The sequence below is a fragment of the Eretmochelys imbricata genome, chromosome 25 (genome assembly GCF_965152235.1).
Source record: "Eretmochelys imbricata isolate rEreImb1 chromosome 25, rEreImb1.hap1, whole genome shotgun sequence".
In the NCBI taxonomy this organism is placed as follows: Eukaryota; Metazoa; Chordata; order Testudines; family Cheloniidae; genus Eretmochelys; species Eretmochelys imbricata.
This window is the reverse complement of record NC_135596.1, coordinates 7,882,502-7,907,536: the sequence shown is the minus strand read 5'-3', so window position 1 is coordinate 7,907,536 and position 25,035 is coordinate 7,882,502. Positions and strand designations below refer to the sequence as shown.

Below are 25,035 nucleotides of genomic sequence, written 5' to 3'. Positions count from 1 at the left end.
AGCAATCATCCACCCTCCTCTGTGCCTCTAGGGATCCAGAGCTCGCCTTGTCCCGGGCTGCTCCAGAGACCCTGGGGAGGAATTTCTCCAGTCCACTTCCCCACCTTGACAGTAAACACTTTTAGATCCCCTCTTGCCTGGGAGTTATGGGGGAACCCCCGCAATGCCGATTGGGTCAGGGGAGGACAGGGATGGCAAAGGTGCGCAGTCCTGTGTCAATCCAAAACACGTCCTGCTCCCCAGGGTGGAGGGGGATGGGGGGGGGAGTCCACAGGGTGGGTGAGGGTGGCCTGGAACGGGCCACTGGGCAGATGGGAGGCAGCTGAGCGCCCAGCGCAGGGCTCCAGGCCATCCAGGCAGGTGCGGGGCGAGCTGAGAAATGACACTCGGACCAGAAGCTGCCCGGGATGGTAGCTACTCCTTTATTATAAATCATGCCGGTATTTTGCGCCTTCTTCTCAGAGTTAGTATTTTAAACAATTTTTGTTATAATATATTTATATAAAATCGTGAAAACAACGCCTCCCCCCCCGGAGTAAGCGTCGGAATGGAACATTCCACCAGGAAGGAAGACAATTAATACCCACGCGCCAGCCTATCAGGAGCCAGCCAGCACCCGAGAGGCTGTGATTGGCTGGTGAGTGGATGATGCTGTAGCAGGTATATTAATAGCTAGAGACACTGGGGCAAGGGAGGAGAGAGATGTTCGTCGTTCCTGCACCAGACAGGCGGTCTGCAAATGGAACAGACCCCCGGGCTTGGGCCTTGTGTTGCTTCGTTATGATGGGATTTAAAAAAAAAAAAATCCATGTTCTTTCCACATTGGAAACTCAGGTCCTGTCTAGCCCTGTTTTTCCTGGAAGACGCTGTGGAGAGCTGGGGAAAATCACAGGATGATGACACCACACTTAGCAAGGCAGCGGAACCTGAATCTTGACAGGAGACAGCTCTGCTTTCCACGGCTAAGGCACCAGGCCCCAGAAGGCAGGGCCCTGGACTGGGATTCAGGAGACCCAGGTTCAATTCCTGGCTTTACGGGTGACCTTGGGTAAATCACTTCCTCCTTGTGTTTCCTCTTCCAACCTTTCTCTGTCCTGTCTATTTAGATTGGAAGCTCGTCTGTCTCTTATTATGTACACGTACAGCACCTGGCACCACAAGGCCCTGACTTCAGCTGGGGTTTCTAGGTACACCCCTGTGATACAAATAATAATAAAAGGCTTCAGAAAACCCATGTTTTTAACACCCTTCCCCTCCCAATTCATCCGGTGTCACTTCCTTGGGGACGATCAGTATCCGACCGCTTCTCCAGTCATCCACAGAGTCTTCCAGGGGAGACAAGGCTTGAACGAACCAAACAATCCCGCCCCTCCCACCCCAGCAGTCTTGCCTCATCCATCATAAAGAAGCCCAAAGGCACAAGCCAAGGGTTGTCCTTGGCAGGTTGATGCTCCACACAGCTAAAATCTTTCTCCTCTTCTTGCTCTCCTGGTTTTCCCCGGGCTCCCGCTGGCATAGGGCAGGACGGACTGCTCCATTCACTCAGTCCCCCTTCCCAGCGCCATGGCAGCCATGGAGCACGCTCGGTTTCCCAGAGGCGGACAGCAATGCCCTTCAGGAGACCTGGCACGGAGCAAGGCGAGAGCAGGACCAGAGCATGCTGATTGGCTGTCGAGGACCACCCTGCCCTCCCCAGTGTGGCGGGCAGGGCTGTTGGCACCATCTGGAGGCTGTTGGCTGGTGCCCGCAGGACCCAGCTGTGCTACTAAATAAATAACAAATGTCAGAATTTCAAGTAATGTCCTTGTTGCCACACTCTCCCCAGCTCTGCCCTCTCCCGGCACGGTGACCGGCTCCGTTGTGGCTGCAGAGATCTCCCCGCTCCTCCCGTGCTTTGTGCTGCCGGTCTCCGGAGTGGCACACGCGTTGGCAGTGGTTTAACTGAGGCTCCCGCCACGGGGGTTCTTGTGGGGTTGGGGTCGGGGGGTGAGGGGGTGTCGCCGGCTCCCACCAGAAGCACGACCAGTGTTTGGGTTGAATCCTTTGGAGATTCCCGGGGGTGGAGGGGAACGGCACGGCACGGCTCGGCTGCCCTCCGGCATTGCTTTCGCCTTCCAGTTTTCCTACAGGGGTCGCCTTGCTCCTTTAATGCCCCTGGCACGTTTTACAGCACATCTGTCGGAAGTAGGTCCGGCTGCAGAACTTGAACTTCAACACCAGGGGGCAGTAGGCGACCTTGTTCACATCCTTGCATTCTGCAGGGAGCCCAGAGGGAAAGGGATTAGAGACCCAGCTGTGCACTGGGGGCGGGGGCGCTAGTCTACATAAGCAGGGTAGAGAATGGGCTCCGAGCAGGCCCCCCCCCCCCCGAGCGGAACTCCCCCAAACTCTGGGAAAGTGTTGTTGCTCAGGGCCCAGTCTCCATGGACTGGCTGCCAAGGAGCAAGTGGGGTGAACCCCACACAAGGGCAATGAACCAAGCTCGGGATGGGGATTCTTACAGGGAGATTGAGGCCTCTTTTCCCAGGGGTCCCACAGTGCTGGGCAGGCTCACCCGGACAAAGTACATGCAGGAGCCACTTCACCCCGCCCCCCACGAGGGCTGACCCAGAGGGGAGAGCGCCCCTTACTGAGACCCACAGCTCCGTGCAGGGGTCAGCACAGACCCAGAGGGGAGATTTCGAACCCGACTGTTAGCAACGGACGGGATTTAGATTTGAAGCTCTCTCTCCTGCATCGGCGTGGCCTGGCCGGTACCTTCGGGGCTCTCGGTAGGTCCTGATTTGCACCTCGCTTCACACTGCTGCATGCCCGCAGGCTTCAGGCTCTCCCCGCAGTCGCCGGACGGCTGCCCCGTGTGGGTCAAGCACTGGACGGAGCGCCTCTGCTGGCCGAGGCCGCACTGGGCGGAGCACTGTGGGGGGACGGGGGACAGGGCAGAGTCAGACCTGCCCTGCGGTGCACCGCTAATGGGGAGGGGGCTGGGCCTGGCTTCTCCCAGGGCTGCAGCCCGGCCACTGTGTTTAACCCAACCCTTGAGGGCTGCAGATTGCTGTTTTCAGCTGGCTACAGGGATTTCTATGCACCGAGCGGATCAATGCAGTCCAGCTGCCTTTATAGGCTTGATCCAAGCCTACTGGCCCTCCCCCTGCACACCCCTAAATAGCTGTTATGTTGGAGAGTCCAACCCTCCACCCCTACACTGCCCTGAACTACAGAGCCCAGTTCTTGGTACATTTACTAATCCAGCCGTCCACCCATCAGTAACTGGGGCACGGCCTAGTCCACGGAGACAGAGGCGGCCTGCCTGTGCCCGAGTGGAGGGAAGATCCATCAGCTCAGTTTCCCTGGCTGGATATCCCTTAGTGGTTGATAGCAGAGGGGTTCAAAGGCTGGACTCCTGGGCTCTCGGAGAAGGGGCTGGGATGCTAAGGGGGTGGGGACAACAGCCATGCCCAGGTAAATAAGGGCCCCTTTTGGGAAGGAAAGAGGAACAGACTTAAGGGCACCTCTCCCCTTTATCTGCCCGGATCCCACCTGGCCACGGCTTGCAGGCTCCTTGTCTCACTTCTCCCCATTGCAGGCAAGAAGCAGGGGCTGAAACTTCAGGGCTGAGTAGGAAGAAGGTGCCTGGCTGACTCCAGGAGGGGGCCTGGCGGCTGGGACACAAGCCAGCCTGATCGCTCCACCTACCCCGGGGAAGGGGGACAGGGAGAAGGAGCCCCAAAGGTGGCAAAGCAGTGGCTCTGAGCTCGCAATGGGAGGGTTTCATTTGCCCAGTGGGCTAGTCAGCACAGGGACCCCAGGGACCAGGCAAGAGATAAGGCCTGAGCAGCTGGAGGAGGGCAGAGCGCGGGGCTCAACTGAGAGGCGTCCCAGGGGCACACGCAGCAAACCCCCGCCAGCCAAGCAGGGACTCCAGCCAGGCCTAGGCAAAACTGGCCCAGACGACCAGGAGCCACCGCCCGCCACCGTGCTGGTGACCACTGGAAGCAGAGCGCTCCCTGGCATGCAGCCGGGTGTCTGTCTGCGGACTCCAAGGGCATGTCTACACGGCTGCTAAATTGCCGTGCAGACGTTGGGCTCAGGCTGGAGCCTGGGCTCTGGGACTCCATGAGGGGGGCGGGTCTCAGCCTGGATGCCAGCCAGACCCAACGTCTCGTCGCTGATATCATGGGAGATCACCTGGGTTCCCCACCCCAAGGCCACTGAGTGGGCTGGGAACTCCTGGGACTGTGGCAGGAGATCATTCAGTACCTCTCCCCATTCGCCAGTCACCCACCGCGGGGGCGGGCAGCGTCGCAGGTTGCACCTCATGCTGGTCGGGGGCTTGGTGTTCTCGGGGCACTGCGAGGTTGCCAGGGTCGTGCTGTGGTCGCCGCTTTTGCAAAGCACAATGCGGTGGCGGAAACCAGGCCCACAGCTCGGGGTGCACTGCAAAGAGGAGACCCATGAAACTTGCGGTGCCCTGCAAAGGGCAGGCTCAGCTTTAGGGGGCACAGGAAAAAAAAGTTTTAAGAGTAGCAACCGTGTTAGTCTGTATCTGCGAAAAGGAAAGGAGGACCTGTGGCACCTTATAAGAGACTAACAAATTTATCTGAGCATAAGCTTTCGTGAGCTACAGCTCACTTCATGCATCCGATGAAGTGAGCTGTAGCTCACAAAAGCTTATGCTCAAATAAATTTGTTAGTCTCTAAGATGCCACAAGTCCTCCTTTTGTTTTTGAGGAAAGAAAAGATACACTGATCTCAGGGCGCATGGAGAATCTCCCCATTCCCTCTCCACCCAAGGGCGTGCAAGGTAAAGGTCTGAGCAACAGCAGGCCCCATGCCCTTTGTCACCCACACATTTCAGCCTGCCAATGCCCAAGTGAAGAAGACACCATGCCAAAAAGATAATACTGAGTCCCGCCACGAGTGCAGGGGACCGGACTAGATGACCTCTCGAGGTCCCTTCCAGTTCTAGGATCCTAAGATCCCAACTCCGGGAGGCAAATATGGGTCATGCAGGAAACTTACAAAGGCCGTGGGATCCCTTCCCTTAGCACAGCTGAGTTTGTGAGCTCAAGGCACTCCCATCCTGCTCAGCACTCCCGACCATGTACACCCCAGGCTCACACATGACATTACACAGAGCAGTATCTGGTCCACTAACAGTCAAGTATTAGCATCTTCGTGGCCTTGGGCTGTGCCACTGGGCATCACGCTGGCCAATACGGCCTATTGTTTCCTTGCGCTCCCCCATCTGTCTGTGCCCCAGGGGTGTCGCTTGTCTATTTAGAATGGAAGCTCTCTGGGGCAGAGACTGTCCTTCCATTGTTTGTCCAGCGCCTAGCCCAGGGGGGTCCTGGGCTATGACTGGGGCTGCTAGGAGCTACAGTAATACAAAAATAAAATAATGAATAAATGACACTTTCTTTAAATTAGGTGCCAACCAGGACCTTGCTTCGAATGGGGGGGTCTCTTCGACCAGAGTTTCTAAAGCGATGGCTCAGTACCTTTGGATTTCCCCTTCTTGAGACAAGCCACAAAGCCAGCAAGCTTTATCCCTCCTGGCTGCTTCGGCATTCTGGGCTGAGATGCCAAACTCATTTCACTTGTGGTCAGAGGCTAGGGACGTACTGACCCTCCGCGCTACCTTAGCTCTCAGAAGTTTGTGGTAACACTAGCTAGACATGTCAGCTAATGAAGCCCTAGGCTTGGCCCTCCCAGCTCAGAGGATGGCAAAACTTAGAACTGGAAAAGGTACCGAGAAGCACAACCAAAATGATCCAGGGCATGGAACAGCTTCCGTATGAGGAGAGATTAAAAAGACTGGAACAGTTCAGTTTTGAAGAGAGACGACTAAAGGGGGCGATAGGCTCGAGGTCTATGAAATCAAGACTGGGGTGGAGAAAGTGAATAGCGAAGTGCTATTTACTCCTTATCAGACCTAAGGCTGCGAGTCCATCATGGATTTTGTGACTTTCCGTCACGTCTGCAGCGGCCGGTGCTGGCTCAGGGGCTGCCTGAGCCGGGCAGCTCCTGGGCCAGCAGCAGCAGTTGGGTGTGTGGGAGGGGGCTCAGGGCTAGGGGTCGGGCGGTGCAGGGGGCGCTTACCTCGGGGTTCCCCGGCTCCCACTGGCATGGCCCTGCAGGTCCTCCTAGGTGGAGGGGCCAGGGGGCTCCCCGTGCTGCCCGCGCCTGCAGGCCCCGCCCCTGCAGCTCCCAATGGCTGCAGTTCCCAGCCAATGGGAGCTGTGCAGCTGGCGCTTGTGGCGGGAGCAGTGAGCAGAGCCCCCTGGCCCCTGCGCTGCCTACGAGCTGCAGGGACACGCGGATTGGGTGGGGAGCCCCTGCCAGCCCGGCCAACCCTCCCGCTCCCAGCACCAGTGGGGGTCCTGGGCTGCGCGCCACTGCCCGCTCCCCCCAGCGGGATCCTGGGTCACCTCTCCCAGCACCAGCGGTGCCCCCGGAGCACCCCTCCAGAGCACCCACGGCTCCCGCCCAAGTTTTAGTCAGGGGTATATAGTACAAGTCATGGACAGGTCACGGGCCGTGAATTTTTGTTTACTGCCCGTGACCTGTCCATGACTTTTACTAAAATACCCTTGTCTAAAACGTAGCCTTATTCATAACACAAGAACTAGGGGCTCACCCAATAAAATGAATAGGCAGCAGGTTTAAAACAAACAAAAGGAACCAAATCAGAGGGGTAGTCGGAAGTATTTCTTCACACAATGCACAGTCAACTTGTGGAACTCGTTGCCAGGGAATGTTGCAAAGGCCAACATTATAACGGGGTCCAAAAAAAGAACTAGGTAGGTCCATCAATGACTATTAGCCAAGCTGGTCGGGGATGTAACTCCAGGCTCTGCGTGTCCCTAGCCTCTGACTGCCAGAAGCTGGGAGTGGATGACAGGGGATGGATCACTCAATAATTGCCCTCTTCCGTTCATTTCCCCTGACGCACCTGGCATTGGCCACTATTGGAACTCAAGATACTGGGCAAGATGGACCATTGATCTGACCCACTCTGGCCGTTCTTAGGACCTGATGCAGCCCAAGTGCTCAGCATGGGGCAGACACTGTGAAGTCACCCAGGTTCCCACCCAGTGGCAAAGCCTCGTTAGGTCCCACCTAGTCCATCTCCTTGGTAAGTGCAGGACTGTGCCCTGCATGGGGCAGTACCCCTCCCTCAATGGCACTGTAGGCCCTGGACAGCCTTAATGAATGGAGCCGTAATGCCGTAATGAATGGAGCACAGCAGGGCCCAAGCTATAAGGAGCCAGGGGATTCTGAGAGCCTGTGCGATGGGCCTTACCTCTGACCAGTCCAGAGCAGCCCATTCTGGGGGGCACGTTTGATTGTTGCACGGCTCGTGCATCTTGGGCCTGGGTTGGGCACAGGAGCCATCGTCCAGGATTTTCTCCTCTGTGGCAGCGATCTTCCTGCGGCAGACGACGCTGCGGGTGCGGACGCCCTCGTTGCAGCTCCGGCTGCATTCGGACCAGTTCCCAATCACCCAGCTGGGCAAAGAGACAAGCGTTGGCAGCTAGGAGCAAAGCTTGACCCTGGGCAGCCGTTGTCTGAGCCCAGCACTAGGAGCCAGCAACCCCAGAGTACATCTACGCAGCCCGCGCAGTGAGCCTCCGAGCCTGGGGTGACAGACTTGGCTAGCTCGGCTTGTGCTAGCCCTCTGAAAACAGCTGTGTAGACAGTGCCTTGAGGTTGTGGCTCGGGCTAGAGCTCGGGTCCTGAAGCTACACGGCTATTTATACAAGTCCTGCTACCCTTAGGCTGTCTGCACCCTCTGGGCTAAGAGGCTGGCTCCCACAGGCTGAGTACACATACCCCGAGTCCTCCCCGGCCTCGCACGGACTGGCTTTGCACCGGTCATTTAATCTCTGCACGTACAGCGGGGACAATGACACCGACTTGCAGGGCTGGGTCTGTGCATGTTTCTAAGGAGACGCACAGAGAAGGTGCCAATATTGCGGGGAGAGGGGCACATGGTGGGGAGAGGGGGTACAATGACTCTTGGAGAAATTCTGCTTTACCGATGAACCTTCTGGCCAGCAGACCCCCCACACTCGATGAACCCATCCCCTGCACTAGTCTAGTGGATAAGGGCCCCGGACACGGACTGGGGTTCTAGTCCTGGCTCTGCCACTGACCTTGGGCAAGTCACTGCCGCTCTGTGCCTCAGTTTCCCCCGCTGTATCATAGAATCATAGAATATGAGGGTTGGAAGGGACCCCAGAAGGTCATCTAGTCCAACCCCCTGCTCGAAGCAGGACCAATTCCCAGTTAAATCATCCCAGCCAGGGCTTTGTCAAGCCTGACCTTAAAAACCGCTAAGGAAGGAGATTCTACCACCTCCCTAGGTAACGCATTCCAGTGTTTCACCACCCTCTTAGTGAAAAAGTTTTTCCTAATATCCAATCTAAACCTCCCCCACTGCAACTTGAAAACTGTAAAATGGGGACAGTGCTATTGCCCTCCTTTGTGAAGCACTTTGAGGCGAAAAGCTCTGGATATTATTATTAGTGAGAGAGCGGAAAGATAACATAATACCACACCCTTGCCATCCTCTGACACCTTTCCTCTGGGGAGCCCAGTGGTGCCACACAGGCTTTAGTGCCTTGCCGAGTATGATCCTCACCCCCAGAGGCTGGATTGACTCCACCCAGGAGCCTGGGGCCATGTCTGGAACGGACCCACAAGGATCATCCTTTCTCCCAGAGGGAAGAGAGACGGGGGAAACTGATTCGGGGGAAGAAAAAAGATGGGAGAACCTGCTTCGCTGATTCAGGGAGAGAGCAGGTATTACATCCATTCTCCACCTCGATCCAGCCCTGCTTCTCCAGCAGAGAACCCCGCCAGTAGTTCCCCAGCCCAGCCGCCCCATGATCCCCAACAGCAGACACCGTTCCCAGACCGGTGACCGCACTCACGTGGGCGGACATGGCTCAGTGTTGCATGGCCTCTCCTTCTCCGGTAATTTGGTTTCAGGGCTACAGAAATGGTTGAAGACTGTGGAGCTGTCGGCCTGTTTCTTGCATACGACGGACTGGACTTGGCTGCCTGCGGGGGACCGGGGGGAAGGGAAAGGGAAGAGAGAAATAGCTCTGGCCTGGTTCCAGAGTTTAGGATGCACCACCCAGCTGCTCACTCTGGGACTACAGGGGGGCACAACCACTTGTCACTCCAGAGACAAGGATGCCCTTAAGTTTCTATTTAAAGCCAAGTTTTCCATCATCTCTAAAATCTACAACACCTGACAGGTTGGGCTGAAAACTGGTAGGTCGGGTCAGGGCCCAGGGCAAAGTTTGTCGAGAAAATTTGAGGGCATTTGATCAAGGGGTTCGTGCACCCAGAAAAAGAACAATCTGGTTTTGAAAGTCTTGTAACCCTTTTTTGAGCAGGATTAGGGGGGGGTCTATTCTGCACTCCCCTTGCTGAGGACTGCTGCCCCGTGCAAAACCAAGGCCCCTAACATCAAAGTTGAAAGATCACTCAGCCTTGGTTTTGAAAGTGCCTCTGTCTTCTTCTGAATATTTGCTCAGCCCCTCGCAGCCAGGTTCTGCCAGACACCCCACAGAAACCACGGCTTCAGCCCAAAGGATTCTGGGAAGCATCTGTCTGAGGCAGACCAGTTCACAGATGCAGAGATTTAAAGGCCAGAGGGGACCATTAGTCCAACCTCCAGCCTAACACACGTCTTTGAATTTCAAGTGTATCATTTCAACCCAGTGACCTTTATCAGCCACTCTTGGGGTCCAGCCAAAGAACAACGTCCAGGACATGTGACAAGACCTGTTGTCCATGCAGCTTTGTTGACTGACACTGAGTTGCAAGCGGTTGAGTGTGAGGTCCTGGTCTGAGAGCCCCATTAGACCAATATGGCTCCCAAAGCAAGTCCCCATGCGTGGCATCTTGTGCCTGGGAGTCAAGGGAGTTGCAGACACTACACCGCTACCCCTGCCAAAGTACAGTCAAACCTCTCACCCCCTGCACAGATAGCTGAGCATTTGGTCCATGGGGTGTAGTGCCAGGAGTACTGGGTCAAGGAGCCTCGGGTGATGGGCGCGTTGAATTTGTACTGAATCCCCGGCAGCTCTGCCCGCACGAGAACCTGTGGAGAAAGGGGCTGTCAGTGCACTGGGGCCAACGTGCCACCAGAGCCGAGCGTGGGCCCATCGCGTGGTGTGTCCCAGGACCCCCACCAGTCTCTCCAAGCTCTGCTGGGCTTCCCTTGCCTTCCCAGCTCTGAAACCACCAGGAGTCGATATCCATCGACTCTGGCCACGGTGCAGCGGGGCAGCATGGAGGCGTGAAGCCAGTGTGCTCAGCAGAGCAGTGATCAGGAGGGACCACATATCCGGGGCAGCCAAAACCCGCTTTCTTTCCAAAGCCTGGCTCTGTGGTGTAATGGGCCCTCTGCTCCAGGGCAGGGATCTGAGAAGAATTTGGCCCCTATGACGCCAATGTCCCTGTATCCCGGATTAGCGCTAACTGTGATGCATGTGTCAGGAATGGGGATAATCGATTGGGATGGGTTAGCCGAGGCCAGGCAGGCAGGGCCAGGGGGACGGAAAGGGCCATTACCAACCATGACAATGAGAGTGGCATTGGTAGGTCCTAAGGCCTCCAGCGATTCGGGGTCATCCTGAGATCTCCTGTAGTGGAACGTCGTCCCGGCGACATCAAAGTGCCTGGGCGGGTCGATGGAGAGCTTCCCGTTGATGAAATACTCATCGTTCTCCCCTTTCAGCGCTGGAAGGACAGGCGAGGCGAGGGTCCTCAGTGCGGAGGGGACTGCCAGCTATTTCCCAGCAATCACTGCCTCCCGCAACCGAGTTAATGGGTAAAGCTAGGAGGCTATGGAGTCTCTTTGAAAGCAGCTCTGCCATGGGAATCACGGGGCATGGCTTCTAATACACCCCACACCATAGTATCAGGGCACTGGGATTTCCTCCACCCCCCGTGACACCATAACAATGCTTAGCCTGCCATCCAGTGCTTTCCAGCCATTGCTCTTCATCCACTGTTACAGCCGGGGAAGTACCATTGTCCCCATTTTATAGATCGAGACACTGAGGTGCACGCAAATTAAGTGACTTGGTCAAGGCCAGGGACAGAGCTGGGACTAGCAGCCCAGTATCTGGATTCACAGTCTGTGCCCAAGCCACACTAAAGATGCCATAGTGGGACAGGGCTTAACCAGCCAGCTTGGTGGCACCAGGGATGGTAACCAGGGCACCAGACTAGCACATGGCAGTTCATACCCCGGCAGTGTAAAACAGTGGCCACAGGCTATACGCAGAGACCCCAGCACAGCTGGGACCCCACTCGAGATCTTCCAGGCCCGAAATGCAGCTTCTAGACCCTGTGCTAAAGGAATACCCCGTGGGCGGTGAGTGAGTGGGCGGGACTACAGCTGGCTGTTGTAGTCGCCGAAGTCGGTCACTAAAGGGAGACATGATCTCTCTCTCACGCACCCACACTCAGCCCGTGTGTTCCACGAAGGCTCACGGGTAAGTTTGTAATGGTTGCACTGTTGTTGTTGTTAATGTGCTCTTTCCCATGATGCTTTGGGGCAGGGTGGATGGTCCCGCGTTGGTGAGAAATGCGGGGGAGACTCGTTCCCCTCCAGGCTGGAAATCGCACGAGCACTGCCCGGACAGGCACTGCAGCTGCAGGGGACTCCGCGGTCCTGTGCTGGCCGCAGGGAGAGATGCTGGCTGTTACGCCGGGGACAGAGGCAGGTTTGGGTAGTGCCTTTCCACAGGTATGATGGGCTCACAAGTGTCCCAGCCAGGCAGGCCCCTTTAGAGGAGGGCGTAAAATCCCAGCCTGCACCTTAGCCAGGAACATCCCCGGTGATGTGTATGCACCAGTAAATCATTCCTGATGGACTGGAAAGACTAGGGGAGCCCCCGTCTGTCCGACACCAGGGCAGGCTCTGCTCCGGGACGCTGCTCCCCTGGAACCGGCACAAGGGAGCCGGCCCGAGGGGTCCTTTACCCGGTCCGGCACCAGCGCGGGCCCTGTTAGCAAATGCTGCTCCCCCCAGAACTGCAGGGAAACCCCAGCTTAAGGGAGCTCCCTCCCATGGGACCTCAGTGCAGGCTCTGGAATCTGCCATGGTTCAAGCTCACCTGGCAGGTGACCTGCCAGGGGATGTTTACATTCCCCTCCCTTCCTCTCCCCTCGCTGTAATGGCTGCCGATCGCTTGAGAAAATCAACAGGCCAGAGTCTGGCTGGAAAGCCGAGCCTGAGCAAAACGCGAGACGGTCTCATTTTGAACCCCCAGTCGAACATGCTGGCTCCAAGGGAAGTGCCAAGGAGCCGGGGCGTGGGGTTTGTGTGGGGTTACATTGCTGACCAGAGGTGGAGCTGCAGCGAGATAGGGGGCATCTACACCACATACAAACACACAACCGGCCCCGAAACAGCTCCCCCATCATGCTTTGCAAACCTCACCAGGCACCAGGCTTTGCCAGCAGATGCCACCCCTGGGGAGGGGGAAAAGCTTTTCTCAGTGGTTAGCTACCGAGTGTTGAGAATACTTCACCCAACTGTTCTCTCAGGCTGGCACCTAAAACCCTCCCAGCTCCCCCTCCAGAGGAGATCTGCCAGGCAGGTCTTGTCCACACAGCACCCACAGAGAAGGGTGCCTTGGCACTGAACAGGCGTCTGACTGGGATTTCATTGGCTCTCCATCGTGACTCTCCCTGATCCCCAGCATCACCCCTGAGCTGCAGACCCTGCTGTTTTCTCACCCAGATAGTTGAGAGAGAGGTTCAGCTCCCGGATATCAATGTGCACCGAGCCCTTGGGGATCCAGATCACCTCCCTGTAACCTGGAAGACAACCCCAGGGAGTGGGGTTAGCAGGGTAACCGAGCCATGCTGGGATTGGAGAGACTGTGTGGGATTGCCTGGGTAGGAGGAGACCACCTGAGCCCAGCGCAGAGAAATCAAGTCAAGGACCCCAGAATAGCCCAGAGGCATATCGGCACCTCAGGGCAAGGAGCCCATGGGCATATCCAACCCCCACCTCGGGGAGCCCATGGGTGTATCTGATGACCCCCACCCCACCCTGGGGACCCAATGGCTGTATCTGACCCCCACATCCCTGGGAGCCCACGGGTGTACCCGACATCCCCCACCCCGGGGAGCCCACAGGCGTACCCGACCCCCTCAACCCCACTCCAGGGAGCCCATGGGTGTATCCGACCCCCCCATCTCCTGAGATACATTGAACCAGAAGGAAACGAGGGGTGGGTAAATCAAGCCTTGCTGTGTCCCAGCTGGGCCAGACGCTCCTTACCCCCCTCGGGAAGGGACTGGTTGAAAATGCCTTCGATGGTCTCGCAGGTACTCCCGTCTCCCCCACACACGCGGCACTTGTCCTCCTTCAAGTCAGAGCCAAGGACGCGGTCACAGCCCACGTGCTGGAGGGACAGAGCAGGGGGGATTATGCGCCTTGCGGGGGTTCTGGCCTCCAACTGACCAGACCTCCAGATGGTCATTCTGGTGTCACGTGGGGGGGTTCAGACATCCCCTTTGCCTCCCTTTTACTCCTGCCCCCTACCCCTCCCAGCTGTGGGGGCTCAGCACGGCTCCCCTGTCTTTCTGCCACCCCTGGGGGCTGGCAAGAGAAAGGGGTGTGAGCATGGGGCCCAAGGACGAAATCCGCCTCTCCCCATCTGCACCCCGAGTGCCCTGGGTGAAGGGCTGAGCATGTGTGTGTGGGATGCTGTGATGGAATCCACCCTCCTTACTGGGGGGAGGATTCAGCGCGTCCTCTCCACAATCTGCTTGGAGGCTCCTGGCACATGGAGCTTCGGGAGCTCCCTCTCCATGCCAGGCCATTTGGGTATGAGGGGTGCCCCCTTTTCCCTTGCACAGCCCTGCCACTTCGTGAAGGAAATGCCCCAGATCTCTCTGGCAACGACCAAAGCTGTCCCTGATATCTGGAGGGCTTGGCTCTGCAGCACCTGGCTGGAAATCTCATGAGGAGAGGCTCCATGGTCCTTCTGTCCTCCGGCCAGGCTGGGCCCTTCACCCTTGCTGGGTCCTGGACCTCCCGCTGCAGGCCCAGGGTCAGGCCAGCGTGTCTCCGGGCCCTGATGCTGAACGCTCATCGGCTGGAGGCGGAACGTGCAGCTGCCCCGAGGGAGGAGGAGGAGGAGGAAGGCGACATTTTCAAAGGGAGGAAGGAAGGGACGCCCTGTGCTTGTAATTAGCAGCCCCTGTGTGACAGGCTGATTCCTGCCGGGCTTCCACCGCACTCTGGGGTCCTTCACAGCACAGGCCCCAGCAGCTGGAAGGGGCAGGCTGGGCCTACCTCCAACTTCCCAGAGACTCCTGCTTATGTAGCCATGTCCTCTCAGACCCGGGAGGGACTCTCAGGCTCCGCCACGTCCCGCATACCTTCTCCAGAGCTCTGAGGGCTTTGTCTGTCTTCTTCTCAGGGCAATGCACAGCTACCTTCATGGCCACCCACTCACCCACTCACGTGGGGGAAGCCTCAGGCCCTGAGCCTGTCACACAGTAATGCTAAGCACCCACAGCGCACTCCCAGACAGGGCATGCCAGGACTATAGCCCGCACTCCACAGATGGGGAAACTGAGGCACGAGAGGTGGGCTGACTTGCTCCAGGTCACAAAGAGTCAGCAGCAGAGCTGAGTCCATGAGACCCCAGGCAAGTGGGAGAGTAGCTGGCTCTGCTCTTTAACTGCTGTGCCGTGAGGGGGCAGCTGAACTCCCCACCGACAGCCAAGGCACATGAGAAGGGCCCGCAGAGCACAGGAGAGGGGCTGAGTGCCTGCAGGGAAGCCCCCGCCTCATCCCAGCTCCCGCCCCAGCACCCCCTGACCTCGGCAAGTACCTTGCACTCCCCATTGACACAGATGTCATTGGAGTCCTGCCGGCAGGGCGTCCCGTCCACCACGGCCGCTGCCCGCTCCGTGTAGAAGTTGAAGCCCTCGGCCAGGCAGTTGAGAGAACAGGATTTCACACCCCCTGCAAGAGAAAGGGAGGCGGTTCCACTTGCTCCAGCACAGCGACAGCCAGAGGAGAAATGGCTAGGGCCCTCCCAAATTCACGGTCCATTTTGGTCAACGTCGTGGTCATAGGGGTTTTAAAATTGTAAATTTCACGATTTCAGCTATTTAAATCTGAAATTTCAGCGTTGTCATTGTTGGGGTCCTGACCCAAAAGGGAGTTGGGGGGGGTGTTGCAAGGTTATTGTAGGGGGGCTGTGGTACTGCTACCCTTCCTTCTGCGCTGCTGCCTTCAGAGCCGGGCGGCTGGAGAGCGGCGGCTGCTGGCTGGGATCCCCGCTCTGAAGGCAGATCTGCCGCCAGCAGCACCGCAGAAGTCAGGATGGCCTGGTACGGTCTCGCCACCCTGACTTCTGCGCTGCTCCCTGCAGAGCTGGGCGCCCGGCAAACCACCGCTGCTCTCTGGCCGCCCAGCTCTGAAGGCAGCGCAGAAGTCAGGGTGGCAATACCGCCCCCGCTCCCCCCCCCCCCCGCAAAATAACCTTGTGATCCCCTTGCAACTCCCTGTTGGGTCCGGACCCCCAATTTGAGAGATGCTGGTTTCCCCCGTGAAGTCTGTATAGTATAGGGTAAAAGGACACAATAGACCAGATTTCACAGTTCGTGACGCATTTTTCATGTGCGTGAATTTGGTCAGACCCTAGTGATAGAGCTTCCCCACCCAGCCAGCTTCCCCCTGCTCTCCTGACGCCCTCCACTCTGTGCCTGGCCTAGGCTGCTCCGAGGGGTCAGGAGGCCCCACTGCCAGGCAGCAAGTTCAGAGCAGCGTCAGGCCTGCTCACTAACTACCCTGTGGGGCTTCGGAGCAGAGACAGCCCCCCCCACGCCTTCTGGGAGCAGCCACTCAGAGCCGTGCAGCCCTCCAGCCTGACAGGGTCTTCTTCCTCCGGGCTCATACCGCACTGAGCCCCAGCTCCCTGGGAGCCAGGACTCGCCCCTCCTCCCTTCAGAGTGCACATCTCTGTGACACCAGAGCATCCCCACTGCGTTGCTGTTTGTACTACGGCAGCGCCCTGAGCCCCCAGCCGAGCCTGAGCCCCATCTCGCTGAGCACCTGTACAGCACCTAGCGCGAGACAGCCCCTGCCCCAAGGAGCCTGCAAGCTAAATAGAGCAGACAGTCCAAGGGTGGGAGGTGCAGAGACTTACCCAACCTCCCACAGCCCGTCATACGCAGAGCCAGGAATAGCCCAACCTAGGTCTCATGGAAGTCACTGGCAAAGCTCCTACGGGCCAGCGAAGGGAGCAGGACCGGGCCTGAAGCAGATACTGTAGCGTGTGTCATTTGACAAGATCTCAGCCTTCAGAGAGCAGCTGAGCATCTGCCGGTGACTGGAAGGCTGTACCCTGTCTCCTACCAACTATGGTGCGTTATGATTTCGCCTGCACCGTCTTCCGCAGCACTGGTACTAAGCAGGGCAGCGGCAGGAGATCTGAGGGATTTTTCCTGAGATTCAGTTCTGGAAGAAATTGCAGCAGAAGAACTTTCATCCAGCGAACAAATTCTGAGCCAAGTGGCAAGGTTAGACCAGATGGACTGGCAGAACCCAGGACTGGCTGGACCAGTGGCCTCACTCCTCTGGTAGGGCCCAGAGCCAAGGTGCTCATCCAGACTCCAGGAGTGATCTGAAACAGCCTAGCAGGAAGTGGGATATCAGTGAGAGGGACGAGCAGGTCCGATCTGTTTTGGAAGAAGGCTGCCTATGGGACTAGACTCTTGGCAGAAGCAGATTCCTAGGGTCTGGGGACAAAAAGAAGAGGCTCAAAGTGGCTAAAAAACACACACACTCTCTCTCTCTCTCTCCCGACTGGACCTGTGCATGTGCCCAGTTCCCAGTGCTTGAAGTGTTCACTCAGTATCGCAGTATCCTAAGGCAGGTCAGCAACATGTAGGAGACTCAGGCGGAGAGGCATCCCCCAGGGCTGGGACACAGGCAGTTTCCTCCTTGTGGTACCGGCGATGCTCAGGAGACAGTAGCTCAGAACCACCTAGCTGAGTGAGAACCCCAGTAACTGAAATCTGCAAGTCGTTACTGAAGATCAAAGGGGCAGATGGAGGGAAGAGGCAGCCCAGCTGCTTGTCTGGGAGCCTGCAAGTTCAGTGAAAGCAGATGGAGGGGAAGGAAGAGGGAAGTTACATGGGGGGCCGTTAGAGGGGAGTTCAGCTAGCTCCGGGCAAAGCCGTTGAAAATGATGACTGGGCTAGGCACTTGGTGAAGGGGGTTGCATTATCCCGGACTCTCTGAGAGCCAAGGACTATCATCTACCGAAACTCTTTCCCTTTGACCTCCTCTCTATCCTTGAAGGATGCTGGATTGACAGTGCTACAATCAAATCACAGGCCAGGGACAACCTGGGCAGGAGCCATACAAGCTTCTCCTTCAGGCTCACCACAATGTGCCTCGACGCTGGCTTGGGGGATCCTTTTTAAAGGAGAGCGACTCCACAGCACATTCAATCCTCAGCTTCCTGTCTGAGCTCACCAGGAGTGGCGATCGACTCTGTCACACCGACCCCCATCCGCTGGGCACTCCACTGAGGCCACCAATTCATTTCACAGAGGCCACCAGGCAGCCGACAGCTGGGCAAGGCCTTTAGGTGGGCTCTACCCTTGGGTGGATTTGAACTTGTGACTGGAAGGTCAGAGGCTCAATGTCCCACCCTCTAGCCCTTGAGACAGCTGGGCCTCTGCCGCTAGTTTAGTTCTCTTGGCCACAGCATCCCAAAGCTCCTGTGTCCGAGAGTTCCTTCCCCGAGAGCCATTACCGTACGAGACAAGTCTGCATGCTGTTACTCGACGTATTTTAGTGCCAGCAGGTGGTGGCTTCCCACGAGGATAGGGTCTAGTGATTTGGGCTAGTTCAAGGGCTAAGTGCCTGCCCAGACCATGGCCACAGGAGCACCTTTGACTGGCCTTTACTGAATGTATTTGATACCCTTGTCTTACTCTTCTCACTTCCAAACAAAACCACCCCAGCCCTTGCAGCCTCTCCTCTGCTGGAACCTCATTATCCCCCCCTCCCCCCGGAAAGCAGCTAAATCATGACACAGCCTTGCTTCCTCCCCCTTCCCTGTCTCCTTCTCCATTTCAGCAGCTGTGGGGTCCTCTCGCTCTTTCCTAGAATACTCTCTGATTGCCGCTGTCCTATGCCCAGCCTTCAGCGGCCCAAACACCTACAGCCGCAACCGGCCCACGGCGGAATCATCACGGGCTCAAAAAAGCAGCCAAGACGGAAAATGGGAATGAAAAATGTAATACAACGAAGAGGAAAAAAAAGGGATCAGGGATTGGTGGCGTGAAGGCCAAATTTCTTCCTTTGCCTCAAGTGCCCTGGCTTTGTTGCAGCACCTACAGGAACGGTGCAGGGCATAAGAACTCGGGAGCGAGAGGGAAAAGCTGGCAGGTGTGGATCCAGCTCTGGGGGAGGCTCTTGAGTTTCCTCCTGGCCTTCTCCACATTACAGCCCAGGAGGGTGGTTTTTTTCTTTCGCTTAAATCCTTCAGAATTCAACCTTCTTTCCAAGGGAAATCAGCAACTAGAAAAAGCGAGCGAGCAAGTCCTCGAGCTGAGGCCAGCAGAGTCTGGCTCCTAGCAGGTCAATCAGGGGTAAACTCCCTTTAGGCTCAGCTGCCGATGGAACACCAGCATCCTGTGTCATGTCTTGGCGGTGGCTATGTGCAAAGGGAGCCCAGCCAGCAGGCAGGCAATCTGGCCGAGCAGGCTAGTCCGCTCAGGTGACTATAAAATCCCAGGCCTCCCGGCCTTCTGCTAAATGTGCCTAGCTTATTAATTTTATCTGAGGGGAAAGTAAAACTGGAAACCATTCATTTTGATCTACTGGGTTGTAATCGGTTAGGCAAATTGACAACCCGTTCGCCCAGCTCAATGGGCAAGATGCCCCAGTAGAAGGGAGCAAGCCAGCTTGGGCTACTGCATGGGAGATCTGCTCACCGGGGTGAATTATCCAGGATAAAATGGAACAGAAGCTCCTACAGTGGGTGTCTATGCCCTTTCCCTGGCTGCTTGTACCAGCTACCCTGCATGGTTATATGCAAATACCAAGCAGCTAGTGTCAAGTTGTGCCATCTCGAGAGGTTTGTCTTGTAGATAAGGGCAGCGGACTAGGAGTCAAGAGAGCTGGGTGCTATTCCCAGCTCTGCTGCTAACCTATTGTGGGCAAGTCATTGCCTATATCTGTCTCCGCTCCTGCCCTTGGCCTGTCCTGTCTGTTTAGACAGTGAGCTCCTTGGGGCAGGGGCTGTGTCTCACTCTGTGTCTGTGCGGCACCTGGCACACGGGGCCCTGATTTAATTGGAAACCATTGTCACACACAGAACATTTCACCACGGAACCACGATGCCTCCCCGTGGCTATGATGCATCCCCCTTTATGCCTCACGCCCTGGGCCATCCTACGGCTTGGGTTCCGGTGTGGAGGGGTTGGGGGGTGGGGTGGGGGGAAAAAGAGCTGATCTATTGAGAGGAAGCACATCTCGGGGGGCCTCCCACAGCCTGCTCCCTGCCAAAGCTCAGGATGGCCCAGGGTCTGAGAAATCGCCCTGTGAGCAGAGGATGGTTTATTGGCATCTTCCCCTGGCCAGCTGTTTGGCGGGGGATTTGAGAAAGGCTTGCAGCTGGGAGAGCTTTTGTTAAAAAAAAAAAGGTTTTAAGTGCAAGGAAATTGAGAGAGAAACCTTCTCCCACACGGTTCTCTGCCTCGCTCACTCAGGGCCTCATCCAGAGCCCACTGAGGTCCCCAAGAGTCTTTCCGCTGACCCCAACGAGCTTTGGATCAGCCCCTAAGCACGCCGCTTGGCGAAGGCTTCCCAAGCTGTATTTGTCCAAGGAAGCTCATGGCAAGCAGGCTGCGCTCCTGCGAATCGGTGGCAGCACCGGCCGGTATCCCGACGCAGCCTCCAAGAGAAATAAACAAACAGGCCACGAAGCAAAGCCGCTCGGCTCCTTTCTAAGCCAGAAAACAGGGAGCTCGTTGCAGCCTTCTTGCTATTGGCATTAGCCGCGGGCATCCTGATCGCCCCCCTTCAGACAGGGATGGTCCCTCCTAGACCACTCTGCCCCAGCACGGGCCACGGAGCACAAAGACTCGTCCCTTCTCCCTCAATGACTGTTTATGGTGTTGCAGCATTGGTAGCTCCGGTTTCGGTTCGTGCCGTGCAGACACAAGGCAGAAGAGCTCGCCATCCACCGGGGCACAAAGAAGCCACTGCTAAATGGGAAACGGCTCTGCGGCTGGGACCCGATCTGGATCTCCCCGGCAGCGGTGTAAAGCCCGGTGGCGGAGTTACTTCGGATTGGCGGATCCGATTCTAGTGGTGGTTCATGTATTTGGTTCCTCAGTGGAGGGAAGATTTAAAGAAAAGAGAGCATGCGAGCTGCTGTGCAAATGAACTGATCCCCAATGGTTAATTTGCGGGCTGCCGCCAGGCTACATTCTGCTGTGATCACGTAAACAGCAGGGCCAAGCCACAATTGTATTTGGCGGGGGGAACGACTGAGCGATGCAAGAAGAGGTGCCAGCTAGGAAGTAGGCGGCAATGGCCCAGCCTGGTTCTGGGGGGTGCTGCGCTGGTCTCTAGATACCATCATCCAGCTGAGAGGTGAAATGGAATTTCATGGTACTTGGCGAGCCTTAATCCTGGTGTCCTGACCAAATTCCAACTTGGGTTATTGCAATGGGCCAAATTCTCCCCTGGCTGACGTGCTGGGCCATGCCACTGCGGCAAACTCTGCATTAACTTACACCAGTTGAACCAGCGACAGGAGTCACTAAGGGCAGAGTTAGCCTTCAGACTCCAAGGGGATCACAAGGGCAGGCAGTGCAAGATTTGTCCCATTCTGTTTAACTGATTCACACCCACTGCTTCCCTGGGCTCCTGTGACACTCCTCACTTCCTGTCCCCATTCTGAGGAGTGCTGGCTCACTCCACGCCCCCTGCCTTTCCATGGGGGGGTCAAAGGATCTCTGTCTATCCCTTACACACCTCACAGGGACGCTATGGGGCTTTCTCAGTCTTTGCAAAGGGTTTGGAGATCCTCCGATGACAATGCAAATTAACGAAATAACAGCGATACTGAGAACCGACTGGGCATAGCCGGGTGGAACAAAGCGGCTGGAGTGGCTGGACTGCACGGGGCCGATTAGCACTTTGCCGTCTCTGTCTTCCGTGCTTCGTCCCGACCTGCCTGACTCCCGCTGGTGGCTGGCCGTGGCTTTCACCAGCACTCTTCAGAGAGGCGGCTTTCACCACCCTGTGTGTAAAAGCAGGTACTGCCCAGGGATGGGGGCAGGGGAACCCGAGCGGCTGCGACTTGTCGCTGCTGCTCTCCGGGGTTTCCGATGCTGCGGTTTCTCTTTCCCTTGGCACTGGATGCTGTGGAGTAGCTGAGCTGGCTCAGCGGGGCTCCCAGGCCATTCAGTAAGGAATGGAGGAGTGACTTCTGCCCCTGGTGTGTGTGTGTGTGTGTGTGGGGAGGGGGGAGTGGCCCAGTTCCACATTCTTAAAGTCCATTCTGGGGGGGCCTTTGCGAACATGCTCAGTGGGAGAACAGACAGAGACCAAATCGGTGACCCCAGGGGCCTCGCTGACAGCTTGCTTGGAACCTAACTGGCTTGCGAATTTCAGAGAGACATTTCTAAACAGCAAAATTCAAACCCAGTCCTGAATTCTCCCCACGTTCAAGGGGGTTTGGATCCAGCTCATCCCCAACTAAAGGCACTTCACTGTATTACCTGCCATATTTGTTTGCACTTGCATCTTTCTGGCTGGATCAATCGAAATGGCTCGTGGGCTGCATTGACTAGCAGGGAAGTTTTGCTGATGATCAGCTTTCTCCTGACTTCAGGGGCAGGGGCTGGTCATACTGTAGGGTCCTGTGATGCTCCTTTAGGGATCGGGGCATGCTTTGGGCTTCCCCCATGTGGAAGCTGAGGGCCAGATTTTCAGAAGCATTCAGTATCTGGCAGCTCCCATTGTTCTCAGTGGAAGGGACAGGGAGGGGGAATTGTTCGCAGGGGTCAGTGCTGGGTGATGGGCTCTTTTGAAAACCTGGCCCTGGCTCTGACTCCAGCTGAAGTGACCATGCCCTGAGAAGAGGGACACTGCCATGTCTACCAGGAGTAACGCTGCTGCTCATTGCGAGCGGCACGGCCACGTCACGTGGCCTGCGTTTGTCTGAGAAGCCACTGACTGCGGGATTCATCTGGGGCCTTGCAAAGTGGCCCTGCTCTGAAAGGTGACTCTGGAAAATGGCACAATGGGATCAGGCTCCATGCTAAGATTGCTCAGTTTATGAGAATGGGGTGGTGGTCTGGGGGGTCGCCTTTCTGTGCCGTGTGGTTCACCTGCTGGGATCATCTGGGTGCATTTCATCTAATCAGTTCCTTGCCATTTCAAAGTCAGTGGGCACTGATGGCTCTTTGATCTCTCCTGCTCTCTGCCTGTGGCACAGACTCCAGTCACCTGAGGACTGAAATAGCTTAGTTTAACTAAGGCCTTTGGGTTTAATACAGGGGTGAAAATTAATGGCTTGTGTTATACAGGAAGTCGGATCTAATGGGCCCTTCTGGCCATCAACTCTATGATATGGGTTATTGGTTGTTGTTTTTTACCTACCAACACTACAAATTCAACTGGGCTCTGAGATTCAAGCGGGACTCTTCACTTCTCATGCATCCTGGCCAGGAATAAAGGTCTACTAGCCTGAATCCTGCCTTCCTTAATTATTACTATGTATTAATTTAGAGAAAAGTGCTAGGCCCTTTCCAAACCCAGAGAATCAGTCCCTGTGCCAAAGGGCATCCAAACCTAAAAGCCAAAGATAGATGAAAGAGGCCAGGGGATGCAACATACAAACAAAGGGCCTGATTCTGCTCCCTCCTACAGCAGCGTAAACCAGTTGTAGTTCCACTGAAGTTAATAGGGTTACACGGGAGTAAAAGTGTATAAACAAGAGAAGAATCAGGCCCAAGGATGGCAGATCTTTTGTTACCCTATTGTCTTCAAATTTGGCCCTCTCTTACTAGGCAACCTTTCGACTTCATTGCAATTGCTTGGGGTAAAGTGAGATCAGAATTTGGCCCTGCATCTCGAATGGAGGTAACCACTTGTGTTGGCCATGCTGAGCCAGGAGAGAATCCAGCTCACTCTCTCCCAGCCGAGTTGGCTCTGCAGGGCGAATAGGGTTGAAAGCTTCTTTGTGCTGAGCAGCCCTGGCTCTGAATATACCCAAGGGGTGGGTTTGCTGTGTAAGAAGGGGCCACTTTCCCCCACTCCTTTTTCGGGGCAGAACCATGCTGGTTTGTTGGCTTTCTAGGTGTTATTCTGCATCAGCTCATAGGCAGCTGGGAAACCAAAAAGACTGATGGGACAGAAGCTCCTGAGCAACAAAGGATCATGGGTAAATGGTGTGAAAATTCCATATTTTGAAAACTAGGCTGATCCACAAAACACCAAGATGTGTGTTCTTCGACTTTGGTGCGGTCCATCCAAAGTCAATAAGAAAGAACAGCCATGGGTGCTTGCATTTACCCACGATGCTTTGCCACAGAGGACGTGTTTTGTTCCCGTCCCCCCCTTACCTCCCCCAGGAAGGAATTAAAGTGCATAATAGCTTATGATGAGCAATCTCTCCTGTTTTCAGCAGACCCCGCTTCCCCACCCCGACCCCATGAGCTGCTCCCCGCTCCCTTGGCTCTGACATTTGCCAAGAGCCAAATGAATAACTAAGTGAATAAAACAAAATAAACAAACAATTAAAGCCACATTCCAAGAGGTATCTGCTGACTGTTAAACTCGGACAGGCTGAGCTCAGTGCTTCTCGCTGGGTCTGTGTATCCTGCACTCCCAGGGTCTGGGTTCCAGGACCGTTATAAATCACCACCAGGAAAACACGCCATACCGGCCTCATGCAACACCCAACCTCAATTCGCCAGTGACCCGGCAGCTGGCGCCAGGCTTCCAGCTGACTGCTCCTACCCTCCCTGGGAACCGGCTCCCTCCCCCAGCTGAGCCACAGGGATGCTCTGTGCCTTTAAACCTTGCTAATAAAGACAAGGGTTGGCCCTAGGCAGGATCTTGCCCAGCACAGGGCCTCCCTCCCTCCCTGTCCCACGCAATGGCAGCCATGTTGGCGAAAAGGTGGCATCCCGGTGCAATCACACGCGGGACATCTTGATGACCCTTGCTGGGGGAGCCGGCCAAGATCTGGGAGCCGAAGCTGGTTACCTCAGACAGGAGCCTATCTGAGGGAGCTAGTGGAAGGGGGAACAAGGAGCCAGAGGCACTTGGAGCTGGCTTTACCAGGTGCTGGGTACCAGATTTCCCTGCAGGGTGAGGCAGCAGCTCCCAGAGGGTCTATCCCAAGATGGCACCAGCTGAACGAGCAGAGAGAACTATGGGAACTCAGAAGAGACTCCAGGACGGAGCAGAGTATGTCCCAAGGGTGGAACTGATGCCTGGGAGAGAGAAGGGGACCGAATCCCTCTCCTGTCCAGCAGCCAGACAGGAGGGAGCACACCCCAGACCAGCTGGGCGGCAGAAAAGGAGAGAGAGAAGAGCATAATCCCTGACGGATCCTTGGAAGCTCTGAGGGAAAAATATCAGATGCAAATGGAGGCACCTGGACAGGCCACTCGGCCTCCTATATCTGGGAATGTTGATTCTGCCTCTTATTCGCTCAAAACAACAACATGGCAGATGGGATTGCCTGAGACAACCTCTTCCTCCTCCAGACAGACACGTAGCAGGCTCCCCTCTGGGGTCGCACCATGGTCTTCAGCAGACTTGCTCCCACTCCCAAAGGACACCCAGCATCACTCCCTCTGAGCTACCCTGATCCCTGGGGAGTTGGCCGGCCAGGCACCATTGCTGGCAGGGTCACCTCAAACCAGCCACTGGTATTCTCATGCGCAAAGCAAGTTGCGATAGTCCGGCTAGCGCCACCGTCCCCACTGAACTCT

At 56.3% G+C, this 25,035-nt stretch overlaps 1 protein-coding gene across 1 annotated transcript in view; it reads right to left on the bottom strand.

The window, feature by feature from the left end:
* Window positions 1-2,145: 2,145 nt before the first annotated feature.
* The window catches only part of ADAMTS10 (ADAM metallopeptidase with thrombospondin type 1 motif 10), an 81,328-nt gene continuing 58,438 nt past the window's right edge, over window positions 2,146-25,035 (bottom strand). The window contains exons 15-24 of the mRNA XM_077842067.1: window positions 14,883-15,016; window positions 13,319-13,442; window positions 12,769-12,849; window positions 10,595-10,758; window positions 9,991-10,117; window positions 8,937-9,066; window positions 7,304-7,508; window positions 4,258-4,434; window positions 2,758-2,914; window positions 2,146-2,255 (exon numbers count right to left, since the gene is read on the bottom strand). Coding sequence (XP_077698193.1) covers window positions 2,146-2,255; window positions 2,758-2,914; window positions 4,258-4,434; window positions 7,304-7,508; window positions 8,937-9,066; window positions 9,991-10,117; window positions 10,595-10,758; window positions 12,769-12,849; window positions 13,319-13,442; window positions 14,883-15,016 — 1,409 coding nt within the window. The remainder of the gene's footprint in view (window positions 2,256-2,757; window positions 2,915-4,257; window positions 4,435-7,303; window positions 7,509-8,936; window positions 9,067-9,990; window positions 10,118-10,594; window positions 10,759-12,768; window positions 12,850-13,318; window positions 13,443-14,882; window positions 15,017-25,035) is intronic.